Source organism: Bos grunniens, chromosome 18 (assembly GCF_055505025.1).
Source record: "Bos grunniens cultivar Pamir isolate PY7600 chromosome 18, Bosgru_T2T1.0, whole genome shotgun sequence".
Lineage (NCBI taxonomy): Eukaryota > Metazoa > Chordata > Mammalia > Artiodactyla > Bovidae > Bos > Bos grunniens.
The window spans coordinates 64,755,191-64,767,832 of record NC_141182.1 but is presented as its reverse complement, the minus strand read 5'-3'; the positions used below and the strand labels follow the sequence as shown (position 1 = coordinate 64,767,832).

Here is a 12,642-nt window from a genome sequence, read left to right as displayed (position 1 = left end):
CAGCCACCAGGGAAAACAGTATGGTCATACCTCAGAAGATTAAAAACAGACTCACCATTTGATCTAGCAATTCCACTTCTGGGTATATCTGTTGTTCAGTCGCTCAGTTGTGTCCAGCTCTTTGCGACCCCATGGACTGCAGCACGCCAGGCTTCCCTGTCATCACTAACTCCTAGAGCTTGCTCAAACTCATGTCCATTGAGTCAGTGATGCCATCCAACCATCTCACCCTCTGTCGTCCCTTTCTCCTCCTGCCCTCAGTCTTTCCCGGCATCAGGGTCTTTCCCAATGAGTTGGCTCTTCACAGCAGGTGGCCAAAGTATTGGAGCTTCAAAATATATACCCAGAGGAATTAAAAGGAGGGTCTCCAAACAATACCTGTACACCCACGTTCAGAGTAGCCCTAGTCACAGCAGCTGAAAGGCAGAAGCAACTCTAGTGTCTGCTGATGAATGAGTGGATAAACACGTGGTGTGTCCACACGATGGAATATGACTCAATCTTAGAAACGAAGGAAATTCTGGCACCTGCGACCACATGGCTGAGCCTCGAGGGCATTAGGGTAAGTGAGATGACTTCGTTGAGAGACTGATGACTGCCATCTGATGCCACTTCCATGAAGTCCTTAAGATGTCAAACTCAGAGAGGTAGAAAGCAGGGCGGCGCTCCTGGTGCGGAGCGAGTGTTTGAGTGGCACAGTTTCAGGTTTACGAGATGAAGAGCTCTGAACACGGATAGCACGCTCACACAGCGGTGTGAATGTGTTCACCACCACTCGACCGGACCCCTAAAAATGTCCTTAGTTTAATCAGGTCTCATTTATTTTTGTTTTTATTTTCATTAGTCTAGGAGGTGAGTCCAAAAAGATACTGCTGTGATTTATGTCAAAGAGCGAAAGGAACGAAGCTGGGACATTTGCAGAGACGTGGATGGACCTAGCGTCTGTCATACAGAGTGAAGGAAGTCAGAAAGGGGGAAATAAACATCGCACATTAACGCGTGCACGTGGGATCTAGAAAAGCCGTGCGGATGAAACTATTTGCAGGGCAGGAACGGAGACCAGACGTAAAGAACGGGTGAGTGAATCACGCAGCTACGGTGCAAACAGCAGAATTAAATAAGAGTAAGGTTTCTTTGAGGTATATGACAGCCACGATTTAAACTAGTTAAGGGGACTTCCCTGAGTTGGTAACTCTAATGCTATGGGTTCAGTTTTATAACACTTATCTTCAAAAATATATTTAAGGGATTGTCCATAAGTATATGGGGCTTCTGTTGGCGCTGCTGGTAAAGAACCCACCTGCCAGTGCAGAGATCTAAGAGACGCGGGTTCGATCCCTGGGTTGGGAAGATCCCCTGGAGAAGAGCATGGCAACCCACTCCAGTGTTCTCGCCTGAAGAATCAATCCCATGGACAGAGGAGCCTGGCAGGCTACAGTCCAGGGGGTCGCAGAGTCGGACACGACTGAGCGACTAAGCGCACACACACGTTAAATCCATAAAGCATTAAAAATACGAGCACAGACGTATGGACATGAGAGTGAGGGAAGAGGGGGACTTGACAGAGTGGTACTGAGCATGTTCCCCAGAGTGCGTAAAACAGAGGGCACGGGAAGCTGCTGCATAGCCCAGGCAGCTGTGCTTGGCTCCTTGATGAGGAGAGGGTGGGATGCGGGGGGCAGTGCAGAAACCACGCAGCACCGTACGGCAATCACATCCCAGTCAAAGACGTGTCCTTAGGAGGGCGAGAGTACTCTGCAGACAGGGAAGACCCGAGGGGGCTGGGAGGCTGGGAGGTGGAGTGGTCCAGGCCTGGTGTTTTGCCTACGGAGTAGGAAAGAGGTGTGATGGAAGGTGGGTGAGGGGACGAACACAGATGGATCCAGCACACCAGACAGCCGAAGGAAAAGGGAAGGCTGTGATGGGCCCAGGGCGAGGCTTTGGGTTCGACGAGGCCGGAGGACTGAAGCCACACTCGCCGCAGAGCCTGGAAAATTCCGCTCTGCAGCTCCCGGGGTGCTGTCCCCAGGCCCCCCCGCCTCCCTGACGCCCAGCTGCGGTTTCCATAGCAACAGCCCGAGCTGTGCATCCTTCAGGGGCAGGTGGGCACCCCAGCGAGGAGGGGGCCAACGCCAGATGAGCCCGGTGTGGAGGGCCGAGGGAGGGGGCCCAGGCCTTCGCCTCCGGGGGTCAATGCTCATTTTGAGGGCACAGCTGTGAGTCACCCTCTGCAGCGCGTCTGCTGAGGGGAGGACCAACGTCAGGAGCCTCTGCGGACGTGGCTGGAAACCCTGAGTGTCTTCTCTGCAGTGCGCCAGCAGTTCACACTTTCCAAATATCGATCGGTCAGAAACATCAACCGAGCCCCCCATCCCCCCCACCAGGACTGGCCTGTGCTCGGGTATGGGGAATAAAATCATGACCCACAGAAAAGATAAAAGAGCCCCCCCTTTGCCCCCAGGGGCTGGGAGACTGTCCGCAGAGTCAGCTTTCCACACATCTTCCTCACCCATCCTCTCCTTCAGACACTATTCAGTGACACTGACTCCGTGGCAGAGCTTGAACCAAGGCTGCTGAGGATGTCAAAGAGCCCCGGACAGACCCCTGCTCCCCTGATCCTCTGAGAGCGGGCCCAGCGCTCGGCTGACACTCCACACAGCACCTCCAGGCAGAGTCCTGCGGATAAGCCCAGTGTGGGAAGCCATCCGTCCAGACCCCATCCCAGGATCTCGGGTCTTAGAGAAAGCTGTTTGGTCACAAGAAACTCAGTCTGCACAGGGTGGAATTCACCGCCCTTCTGCTCTGGGCCCCCGGGTGGGGCCTTGGATCTGCCTCTCTGCTCTGGGCCAGGTGGCGGCAGCTGACGAGGCCGCCTCGGGAGGAAGCGGGGGTCTTTGTGCCTTGGAATGTCTGGCCTGAATCACTCTCAGTGCGGGAGGCTGGGCAGTTCGCAGGAAGGGCCGGGAGGGACAGAGGGGAGGGGGATGGTCTCCAGGTTTGGGCGGCTCTTCTGAAAAAGCACATGGGAATGTGGGTGAAGATGGGCCACAATAAGATGGAGGTGTCCGCACGACCCTAAGTGTCTTCGCCAACGTGTGTGAATTCGTTGCCTCTTTCCCAAAACTGGGTGAGCCGGGCCGCTTGGCGTCGTTGTCTGCATCCAAGGTGGTGATGCTGGGAGAGGTGAGGGTGCTGGGGAGGAGGGGGCAGGTGGGGCCCTGACCTAGGAGGCGGGCCTGTCTCTGTCACCTGCATTCTCTTTCTTCCCACATGTGAAGAGCAGGGACATGGCTACCCACTCCAGTATTCCTGCCTGGAAAATCCCCTGGTCAGAGGAGCCTGGCCGGCTACAGCACATGGAGTCACAAAAAGTCAGACACAACTGAGTGACTAGCACTTCCACTTACTTTCACAAGGCCATGCAGGGACTTCCCGGGTGACTCAGTGGCAAACAGTCCTCCTGTCAATGCAACAGACCTGGGTTACATCCCTGGGCTGGGAAGATCCCCTGGAGGAGGGCATGGCAACCCACCGCAGTATTTCTGCCTGGAGCATCCCATGGACAGAGGAGCCTGGCGGGCTGCTGTCCCTGCAGTCACAGAGAGTCAGACAGGACCAAGCACTTGGCGGCGGCAGCACAGCGGCCGGAACCCAGCACCGTCATGAAACCCAGGTCATCAACGCGGCCACTCCACCACCCCAGTCTTCCTCCTGCCTTCATCAGTCTGGTTATCTATGTATGGAGAGCACTTGGCGGGAACGCTGCTGCCTGGGCAGGTGTGAAGGAGCCTAGCAGGGCTGTGGGCAGCAGGCACGGAACGGCTCGGTACGGGCTCGGTGTGGGACGGCGGACCTCCGGGGCTGCTCGCCCATGTGTCCGGGGAGCCCTGCTTAGCGTGTTTGGAAGCTTCGACCGCAGCTGTGCAGGACACAGCCCTGCTGCTGTGGGAACGGGCGGGACACAGGCATGGGGGCTTCAACAGCTGCCTGGCACCCAGTCAAGGCTCAGAGCGCTCCGCTCTGAGATTTTCAAGTCCTAGTTGGGCCAACACATTCCCACAGACGAGAAGACATGAGAACAGTGTCCGCTCCTCGGCCCGGCCTGGCATCTGGGCGCAGCTAATCCCCGCTCCGCGCGCTGCCCGGCTTGACATGAGGAGCCCGTTTCTCCTCCCAAAGAGTGTGTCTCAGAGACTCTGTGTGTGCCGGGGGCGCTGACAGTGGGAACCTCAGATTTCCGAAAGTTCCAGGCCCGGGCTCCCCTGGGACCCGCCTCCCCCTTCTGCGGGCTCCATGGCAACAGCCCCAGCGTCTCCGCGGTCCCAGCTGGGTGGGATGGGGGAGCACAGGGCAGACACGGCCGCTGAGGGGGCGGCACGCGGGAGCGCTCCCTGGAACCACACCTTCGGGGGGGGGGCATCGGCGGGCCTGCGCGGGCGCCTGCACGTGCTCAGAACTCACAACCCGCCGGCGCCCCCACACCAGCGCTGCCTGTTCTCATCGCTCACCCGCTCGCTCCACGGGCCCCTCGAGTCCTGGGTGGTTGTGCCAGGAGGGGGCGGAGGTGTGAACAGCAGTGATCACAGAAGGCAAGGCCGCTCTGTACTGGTTAGGGGCGCCCCTACCCTCCCCCGCCCCCGCCCCCCCCATCCACACGTCACAATCGTACACCCCATCCGGTGCTTCAGAAGGAAGCTGTATTAGGACTTGTTCAGTCGCTCAGTCGTGTCCGACTCTTCGCGACCCCAGGGACTGCAGCATGCCAGGCCTCCCTGTCCATCACCATCTCCCGGAGTTTCCTTAAACTCCTGTCCATCAAGTCGGTGATGCCATCCAACCATCTCATCCTCTGCCACCCTCTTCTCCTGCCTTCAGTCTTCCCCAGCATCAGGGTGTTTTCCAATGCGTCAGCCCAGGGACAGGGTTTTAACGAGGTGATTCACTTAGAACAAGGTACGATGGGTGGGCCCTGATTCAGTGGGTGCACCTCCTTATAAGGATAAGAGGAGGAGGCTTCCGCCGAGGCTCAGTGTGAAGAATCACCCGGCCAACGCAGAAGTGAGTTCGATCCCTGCTCTGGGAGGAGGTCACATGCTGAGGAGCAGCTGAGCCACAGCTACTGAGCTGGAGCTCTAGAGCCCGAGCAGAGACTGCTGCAGTCCAAGCCCCTGAAGCCTGGCTCCGCAACAGAAGTCACCGCAACTGGAGAGAAATGCCCGCTAGGCACAGCTAAAGAAATGCCCTCCCAGCAACGAAAACACAGCACAGCCCCAAACAAATAAATTTCAGAAAAAGACTGATCAGGGCACAGACAAGCACAGAGGGCAGATGAGAGGGAGCAGCCCAGCAGAGAGGCCTCGGGGGAACCAAGCCTGCCGACTCAGGATGGAGGAAGGCCCGCCTGCAGAACCACAAGAGGGTGGATTTCTGTAGTTTAAGCCATGCCATCTGTGCGATTTCTTATGGAAGCCCTGGAGACTAACGCAGCGCTCCTGTCTTATGGGAGAGAGCGTTCTTTAAAATCAGTTTCTTTTTTTTTTTAAGATTTTCTTTTTAAAAACATATTTATTTTTAATTGGAGGATAATTGCTTCAGAGTGTTGGTTTCTGCCATACAGCCACATCAATCAGCCACAGGTATACATGTGCCCCCCCACCTCCCTCCCACCCCATCCCACACCTCTGGGTCGTCCGGAGCACCGGGCTGAGGTCCCCGTGTTGTACAGTGACTTCCCACCCACTATCTTTTTCACATGTGGCCGTGTGTTTTTTCAAGGCTCCTCTCTCGGTTCTTCCCACCCTCTCCTTGCCCCGCTGTGTCCACAAGCCTGTTCTCTATGTCTGCGACTCTATTCCTGCCCTCAGATGGGTTAATCAGAACCATCTTTCTAGATTCCATATATATGCATTAATATATGTTTGTTTTTCTCTTTCTGACTCATTTCAGTCTGTATAACAGGCTCAAGGTTCACCCACCTCACTAGAACTGACTTAGACGTGTTCTTTTTTATGGCTCAGTAATATTCCAGACCACCTGACCTGCCTCTTGAGAAATGTGTGTGCAGGTCAGGAAGCAACAGTTAGAACTGGACATGGAACAACAGACTGGTTCCAAATAGGAAAAGGGGTATGTCAAGGCTGTATATTGTCACTCTGCTTATTTAACTTATATGCAGAGTACATCATGAGAAATGCTGGGCTGGAAGAAGCACAAGCTGGAATCAAGATTGCCGGGAGAAATATCAATAACCTCAGATATACAGGTGACACCCTTCTTATGGCAGAAAGTGAAGAAGAACTAAAGAGCCTCTTGATGAAAGTGAAAGAGGAGAATGAACAAGTTGGCTTAAAACTCAACATTCAGAAAACTAAGATCATGGCATCCGGTCCCATCACTTCATGGCAAATAGATGGGGAAACAGTGGAAACAGTGGCTGACTTTATTTTTCTGGGCTCTAAAATCACTGCAGATGGTGACTGCAGCCATGAAATTGGAAGATGCTTACTCCTTGGAAGGAAGGTTATGACTAACATAGACAGCATATTAAAAAGCAGAGACATTACTTTGCCAACAAAGGTTCGTCTAGTCAAGGCTATGGTTTTTCCAGTGGTCATGTATGGATGTGAGAGTTGGACTATAAAGAAAGCAGAGTGCTGAAGAATTGATGCTTTTGAACTGTGGTGTTGGAAAGGACTCTTGAGAGTCCCTTGGACTGCAAGGAGATCCAACCAGTCCATCCTAAGGGAGATCAGTCCTGGGTGTTCATTGGAAGGACTGATGTTGAAGCTGAAGGTCCAATATTTAAGCCACCTTATGCGAAGAGCTGACTCATTTGAAAAGACCCTGATGCTGGGTAAGATTGAGGGCAGGAGGAGAAGGGGACGACAGAGGATGAGATGGTTGGATGGCATCACCAACTCGATAGACATGGGTTTGGGTGGACTCTGGGAGTTGGTGATGGACAGGGAGGCCTGGCGTGCTGCAATCCATGGGGTTGCAAAGAGTCGGACACGACTGAGCGACTGAACTGAACTGAACTGAATATTCCACTATATATATACACCACATCTTCTCTGCCCACTCATCTGTCAGTGGACATCCAGCTTGCTTCCATGTCCTAGCTGTTATAAATAAAGCTGCAGTGAGCACTGGGGCACCTGCGTCTTTCTCAGTTATGGTTTCCTCAGGGTATATGCCCAGTAGTGGGATTGTTGGGTCATGTGGGCATCCCAGGTGGCACTAGTGGTAAAGAATCCTTCTGCCAATGCAGGAGACCTGGGTTCAATTCCTGGGTCAGGAAGATCCCCCAGGGGAGGAAATGGCCAACCCATTCCAACGTTCTGGCCTGGGAGATCCCATGGACAGGGGAGCCTGGCGGGCTAAGGTCCGTGGGGTCACAAAGAGTTGGACACGACTTAGTGGCTAAACAACAACAACATATGTATACGTACAACTGGCTCACTTTGCTATACAGCAGAAACTAACGACATTATAAATCAACTCTACTCCAGAACAAATTAAAAAACACCGCATCAGCTTGCCTTGTGTTCTCCCTGTCATGGGCTGCTATTAGAAATTCCTCTTTTGTGCATTTGTTCCTGTGTTGATAGGCTTCTTGTCTGCTAGGATATAAAACCCATGAAATCAGGGATTTTTTTTTTTTCTTTTTGGCAAATGTATTATTAAAACATTTTTTTTTTAAATTGAGGTCAAAGTCACATCACATAAAGCCCACCATTTTAACCGTATTTAACTGTGCAGTTCAGCGGTAATAAGGACACTCACATTGTCGTGAAAACCTCACCATCGTCCGTCTCCCGAAAGCTTCCCCTTCCTAAACGGAAGCTCTGTCCCCATTAAACACCAAGTCCCCATCGCCTCTCCCAACCCACACCCCTGGCCCCTGGGTCTACCAGTGTATTTTCTTTGTTTTTTTTTTTTCCAAAATGTGACTTTCTTTTATTTATTGCCTTGTAAAACTTCTTATTTTGTGCTGGGGTATAGCCGATTAACAAATAATGCTGTGATGGTTTCATGTGGATGGCAAAGGGACTCAGTGCTACATGGACAGGTACCCATTCTCCCCCAACTCCTCTCCCGACCCGGCTGCCACATGATTATTGAGTAGAGTTCCCTGTGCTGCAGTAAGGACCTCGTTTCTTAAAAAGAAAAGCAGTTGGTTTTTAATCTTGAAGACTTGCTGCTAGAGATACATCTTGGGGGTGACTGGCCTGCAGACTGGTCCGAAGCGCCCATTCCTGTTCACCTTTACGCTCCCAACTAGAAACAAGCCAACAGACTCATTTCCCCTAAGTGTTTCCAGCTGCACGATGTCAGTGTCCACAGTTCAGTTTCCAGATGGGCAATTAGAGTTAATAAACCTTAAACCTGACAGTGTCAACCCCAAAACACTGTGTTGAGTTTACGAAGAAAAAAACGGAGGTCGCTGTTGCCTCCTGCCGCTTTTCTGATGCTTTCTGGAACAGACCACCTCTGTCATCCTTCGGAGGCCGAAAGCTCTCCTTCAGACGGTTTGGGGTCTGGAAGAGGGTCTGTGCTGGCTTTGTCTGGGGATGTTTCCTATTTGGGGTAACACAGAATATCAGTCTCTGATTTGGAAGTGTCCTGGGATGGGTATTTTGTGTTTATTCAAATGCAGAGAGAGTTTCTTGAATGAAGGCGCTAGATCCCAGCAACAGAATGCAGGAAGGTTTCCACTACAATTTAACATCATAGAAGTAATAAATATACGGACTTCCCTGGCAGTCTACTGGTTAAAGACCTTGCCTTCCAAAGCAGGAGGTGCGGGTTCCAGCCCTGGTCCGGGAGCTAAGATTCTACACGCCTTGGCCAAGACACTCAAACATCGAAGAGAAGTATTGTGGTGACAAATTCAATAAAGACTTTAAAAATGGTCCACACTCCAAAAAACTCTTTTAAAGAAAAGTTAAAAATATAGTACAAGTTTTCAGATTTTTTTTTTTCTCCTGAATTACTCAGGTTTGATTCATACCATATATTCTTAGGAAATTTTGGTTTCTCTTAATGGGCTCATTAAAGACTTCCTTGTTCATTAAAGTATTCATTGTCATTGGTGGAATAATGTAAAGAAATTTCTTTATACTTAAAATCCATTGGTTTTCAGAAAATATGAATGACTTTACCACGGAATTACCTAATTATCATAATTAGATTACCAGTTAGGCCAATCTTTTGGAAAATGACATCTATTTTTGGTGCTATTACTCCATAAAAGGCAACTGCCTGATATATCTATGTCTCTTGCAGTACTGCTCTCATCTATACTCTGAAGAGATTTAAAATACGATTTTGTACCTGATGCAGAGATTGTAGGACCAGATTCATCTGTTGTCTGTCTGCTTTGAGGCTGTGGATTTTAAGCGGTAAATTATTTTAGGCCCCATTATAAAAGAAACGAACTGAACTGAACGGATAAAAGAAAACTACTGTCTACCACATCATGGCAACGATGTTGACATCTGAAACACATACGTTTTGGAGTAAATGAAAGACCGTCACTGTGATTCTGAGCACTGATCTTTGGACAAAATTCTTGTGTAAGTTTTGTTTCTACAAAGTTCTGCCTCGTGTGTGTGTGTTCATCATTACGATGTAATCAAGTATGCGATCTCAGGAAGTACTTGTTGTTTATCTGACACTCAAGTTTAATTAGAATCCTGTATTTTCATTTGCTAAATCTGGCAACTGTATAACAACCACGGTAGTGATAAAAATAACCACAAATGTTTGTTTAATGCTTACTGAGTTCCAGGTTACCTAATGATCTGGGACACATTTATGTTATAATTAAAGTTTAAAAAAAGAAAGAAAGAGAGAGACAGGAAGCCAAACAATATAAAAACTGTATAACTCCATTCGGAAGCAAAACATGTTCCTTCATTTATCCGGTCACCCAGCCGTTATCGGTTGATGTCCTGGTAAGCACCAGGAGGTACAGCAAGCTTCGACCACAGAGCACCTAGAATCACACAGTGACGCCCGCGCAAGAGGGCAGCAGGACAAAGTGGGCAGAAAACAGAGAGAACGAAGAAGGAAGACGGGGAGAGGGAGACAAGGAGGCTTCATTTATTCTAACTTTTTTTTCAGATTTTTTTCCCCCACATTTTTGCCATAATTTAGCAGACAGCATCTTTCTTTTACAGTGCTGCCTGTGATAATTCGCACCTTAAAACCCATAGCACAGTGTGAAAAATAAAATGAAATGTTCTGTGGCAGCCTGGATGGGCGTGGTGTTTGAGGAAGACTGGATACCTGTATATGGATGGCTGAGTCCCTTTGCTGTTTACCTGAAACTATCACAACATTGTTAATCGGCTCTACCCCAGTACAAAACAGGAAGTTTGAAAACTAAATAGTTAAAAACAACAAATGAATGGGATCTTTAAATGTTCGATTCACTCAACTGATACCTTTCTGTGAGGAGGAGGAAAGCCAGGACATTTTAGATCGGATCTTTTCTTTCAAGGTAAAAGGCAGCAAAGATAAAGAGTACACAGCAAGACCAGCTCTTGCTGTGGGTGAGGAGAGGGAGTCCTCTCCAAGGAAATAAGGACACAGAAAGCAAGCTGGAGAGACACTGGTGAGAGGCGCAATCCAGGAAACTCCCTGCAAAACAGCCTGCAGTTGGCAAAGGGATGGGTCTCCGGGACACTGACCACCCCTGCTCTGTCCATGGCAACCGTTCTCTTCCGGGGTCACAGGGTAACCGTAGGGAATTCCACTTGGCTTTGGGGGCCTTGTGGAGGGGCTAGGGGCAGTAGGACTGCCTGAGAAAGTGGCGTGTTGACGGTCTGCAGAGCCAAGTGTGAGCTGTCATCACAAAATGCCCCGGACAGCAGCTTCTCACAGTTCTGGACGCTGGGAAGGCTGGAGTAAGGTACCAGCACCACTGGGAAACCTGTTTTAGTACCCCCCGACCCGCCCGCCATGTCCTCAAGTGATGGAGAGAAAAACCATCTCTCCGTGTCTCTGTGCTGTGTTGTTCAGTCACTCGATCATGTCTGACTCTTTGTGACGCCATGGACTGCAGCACGCCAGGCCTTCCTGTCCTTCACTATCTCCTGGAGCTTGCTCAAACTTATGTCCATTGAGTCGGTGATGCCATCCAACCATCTCATCCTCTGTTGTCCCCTTCTCCTCCTGCCCTCAATCTTTCCCAGCATCAGGGGCTTTTCCAATGAGTTGGCTCTTCGCATCAGGTGGCTTCAGCTTCAGCATCAGTCCTTGTTTCCCCACTTTCTGTCTTTGTGACAATTCCTTTCTCCAAAGCCAAAGGGCCAGAGCCTTGTCACTGACCACTGGTCTGGTGCTTTTACTGTGGTGACCCAGCCCAACCTCTGCTGGGAATCCAAGCCCTGCTTCAAGACACGCAAGCCCAGGCCACCCAGATGAGCTTTGAGTTTCACTGAGATGGAAACTGAACCAAGAAAAGACAATAAACACAAAAGCTCCCCGTTTCCAACCTTCAGTTCACCACCAAGGACCTTACACTCTCTGCAGAGGCAAAAATGGGCAGTGGGACTGTGGGGGCTCCCCACTAGCCTGCCCTGAGGCTCAGGCCTTCATTATTTCAGTAAATATTTAAGGAAGGCACACCGTGTGCCAGGACAGGGTTCGAAACAGGCTCCACAGACTGGAAAATCCTGGTTCGCAGGCTGGGCTCCCCGCGTCCCTTCCGCGGCCCCGCCCCTTCCCCACGGTGGCTGCAGTTTCCATGGCGATGGTCGGTTCCTATCTCTGTTGCTAAGGGCAGATGGCAATCTGGGGACAGGGAGCGGGCACACAGGTTGATTAATCTCATGGAAAGACAACAGTGGGTATCGGGGGGAGGCAGAAGACGCTCCAGGCTGCAGCCACCTTAGGGTGCCTTGCAATGCGGTTGTGGAAGACGAGAAACACGCATGCGCTGGACTCTGCAGAGTCGGTTAAAATCAGGCGGCTGCCGCAGCCCCCAGAGATAACAGTGTCCTCCGCCCTCAGAATGCATTAGGGTGCTCGGTAAATATCGACTGGGCTCTTCGGTATGCCAGGCCCCGGTCTCTGAGCAGAGAATAAATGTCAGTCACACAGGTTTCTACCCTGTGCTTTGTCCCAGTGGGAGAAATGTGCATTCCTCCCCAGCGTCAGGCTCTTTACTGAACAAGGTCACAAGGGACCAGTCTCTTCCAGGGGGTAGGTAGCCAACTAGTCTTGGGGAAATGGCAGCCTGTGCCTCTGCCGCTGAGCCTGTGAGCCTGCCCTGGTGCAGGGGAGCTGGAGGATGAGCAGGAGGATTAGTACAACTCCAACCGTGGAGGAGAGCTACCACGTGACCCAGCAACCCCACTCCTGGGTGTGTCCCGGGAGAAAACCATCATCGGAAAAGATACACAGACCCCTGTGTTCACAATAGCCAGGACACGGGAACAACCTAGATGTCCACAGAGGAATGGATCAGGAAGATGTGGCCCACGTGCACACCGGAATGCTGTGCAGCCATAGAAGAGAGTCATATAGTGCCGCCTGCAGCCCCGTGGGCGGACCTAGAGACTGTCAGACGCAGAAGGACGGACGACGTGATATTGTTTATATGTGGGATCTAAAAAAAAGCGTACAAATGAA

At 51.1% G+C, this 12,642-nt stretch overlaps 1 protein-coding gene across 18 annotated transcripts in view; it reads right to left on the bottom strand.

Moving 5' to 3' along the window:
• Nucleotides 1-12,642, bottom strand: part of LOC147354792 (uncharacterized) — a 197,226-nt gene that overhangs the window by 54,091 nt on the left and 130,493 nt on the right. For 8 of the 18 annotated variants that reach the window (XM_086354927.1, XM_086354929.1, XM_086354942.1 and 5 more), the window contains 2 exons: nucleotides 3,408-3,460; nucleotides 1,559-1,824 (listed from right to left, as the gene is read on the bottom strand). The exons of the other annotated variants lie outside the window; for them this stretch is intronic. In XM_086354927.1, the coding sequence (XP_086211053.1) occupies nucleotides 1,723-1,824; nucleotides 3,408-3,460 (155 nt within the window). In that variant the 3' untranslated portion in view covers nucleotides 1,559-1,722. Of the gene's footprint in view, nucleotides 1-1,558; nucleotides 1,825-3,407; nucleotides 3,461-12,642 lie in introns of those variants that run through there. 18 annotated transcript variants of the gene reach the window in all.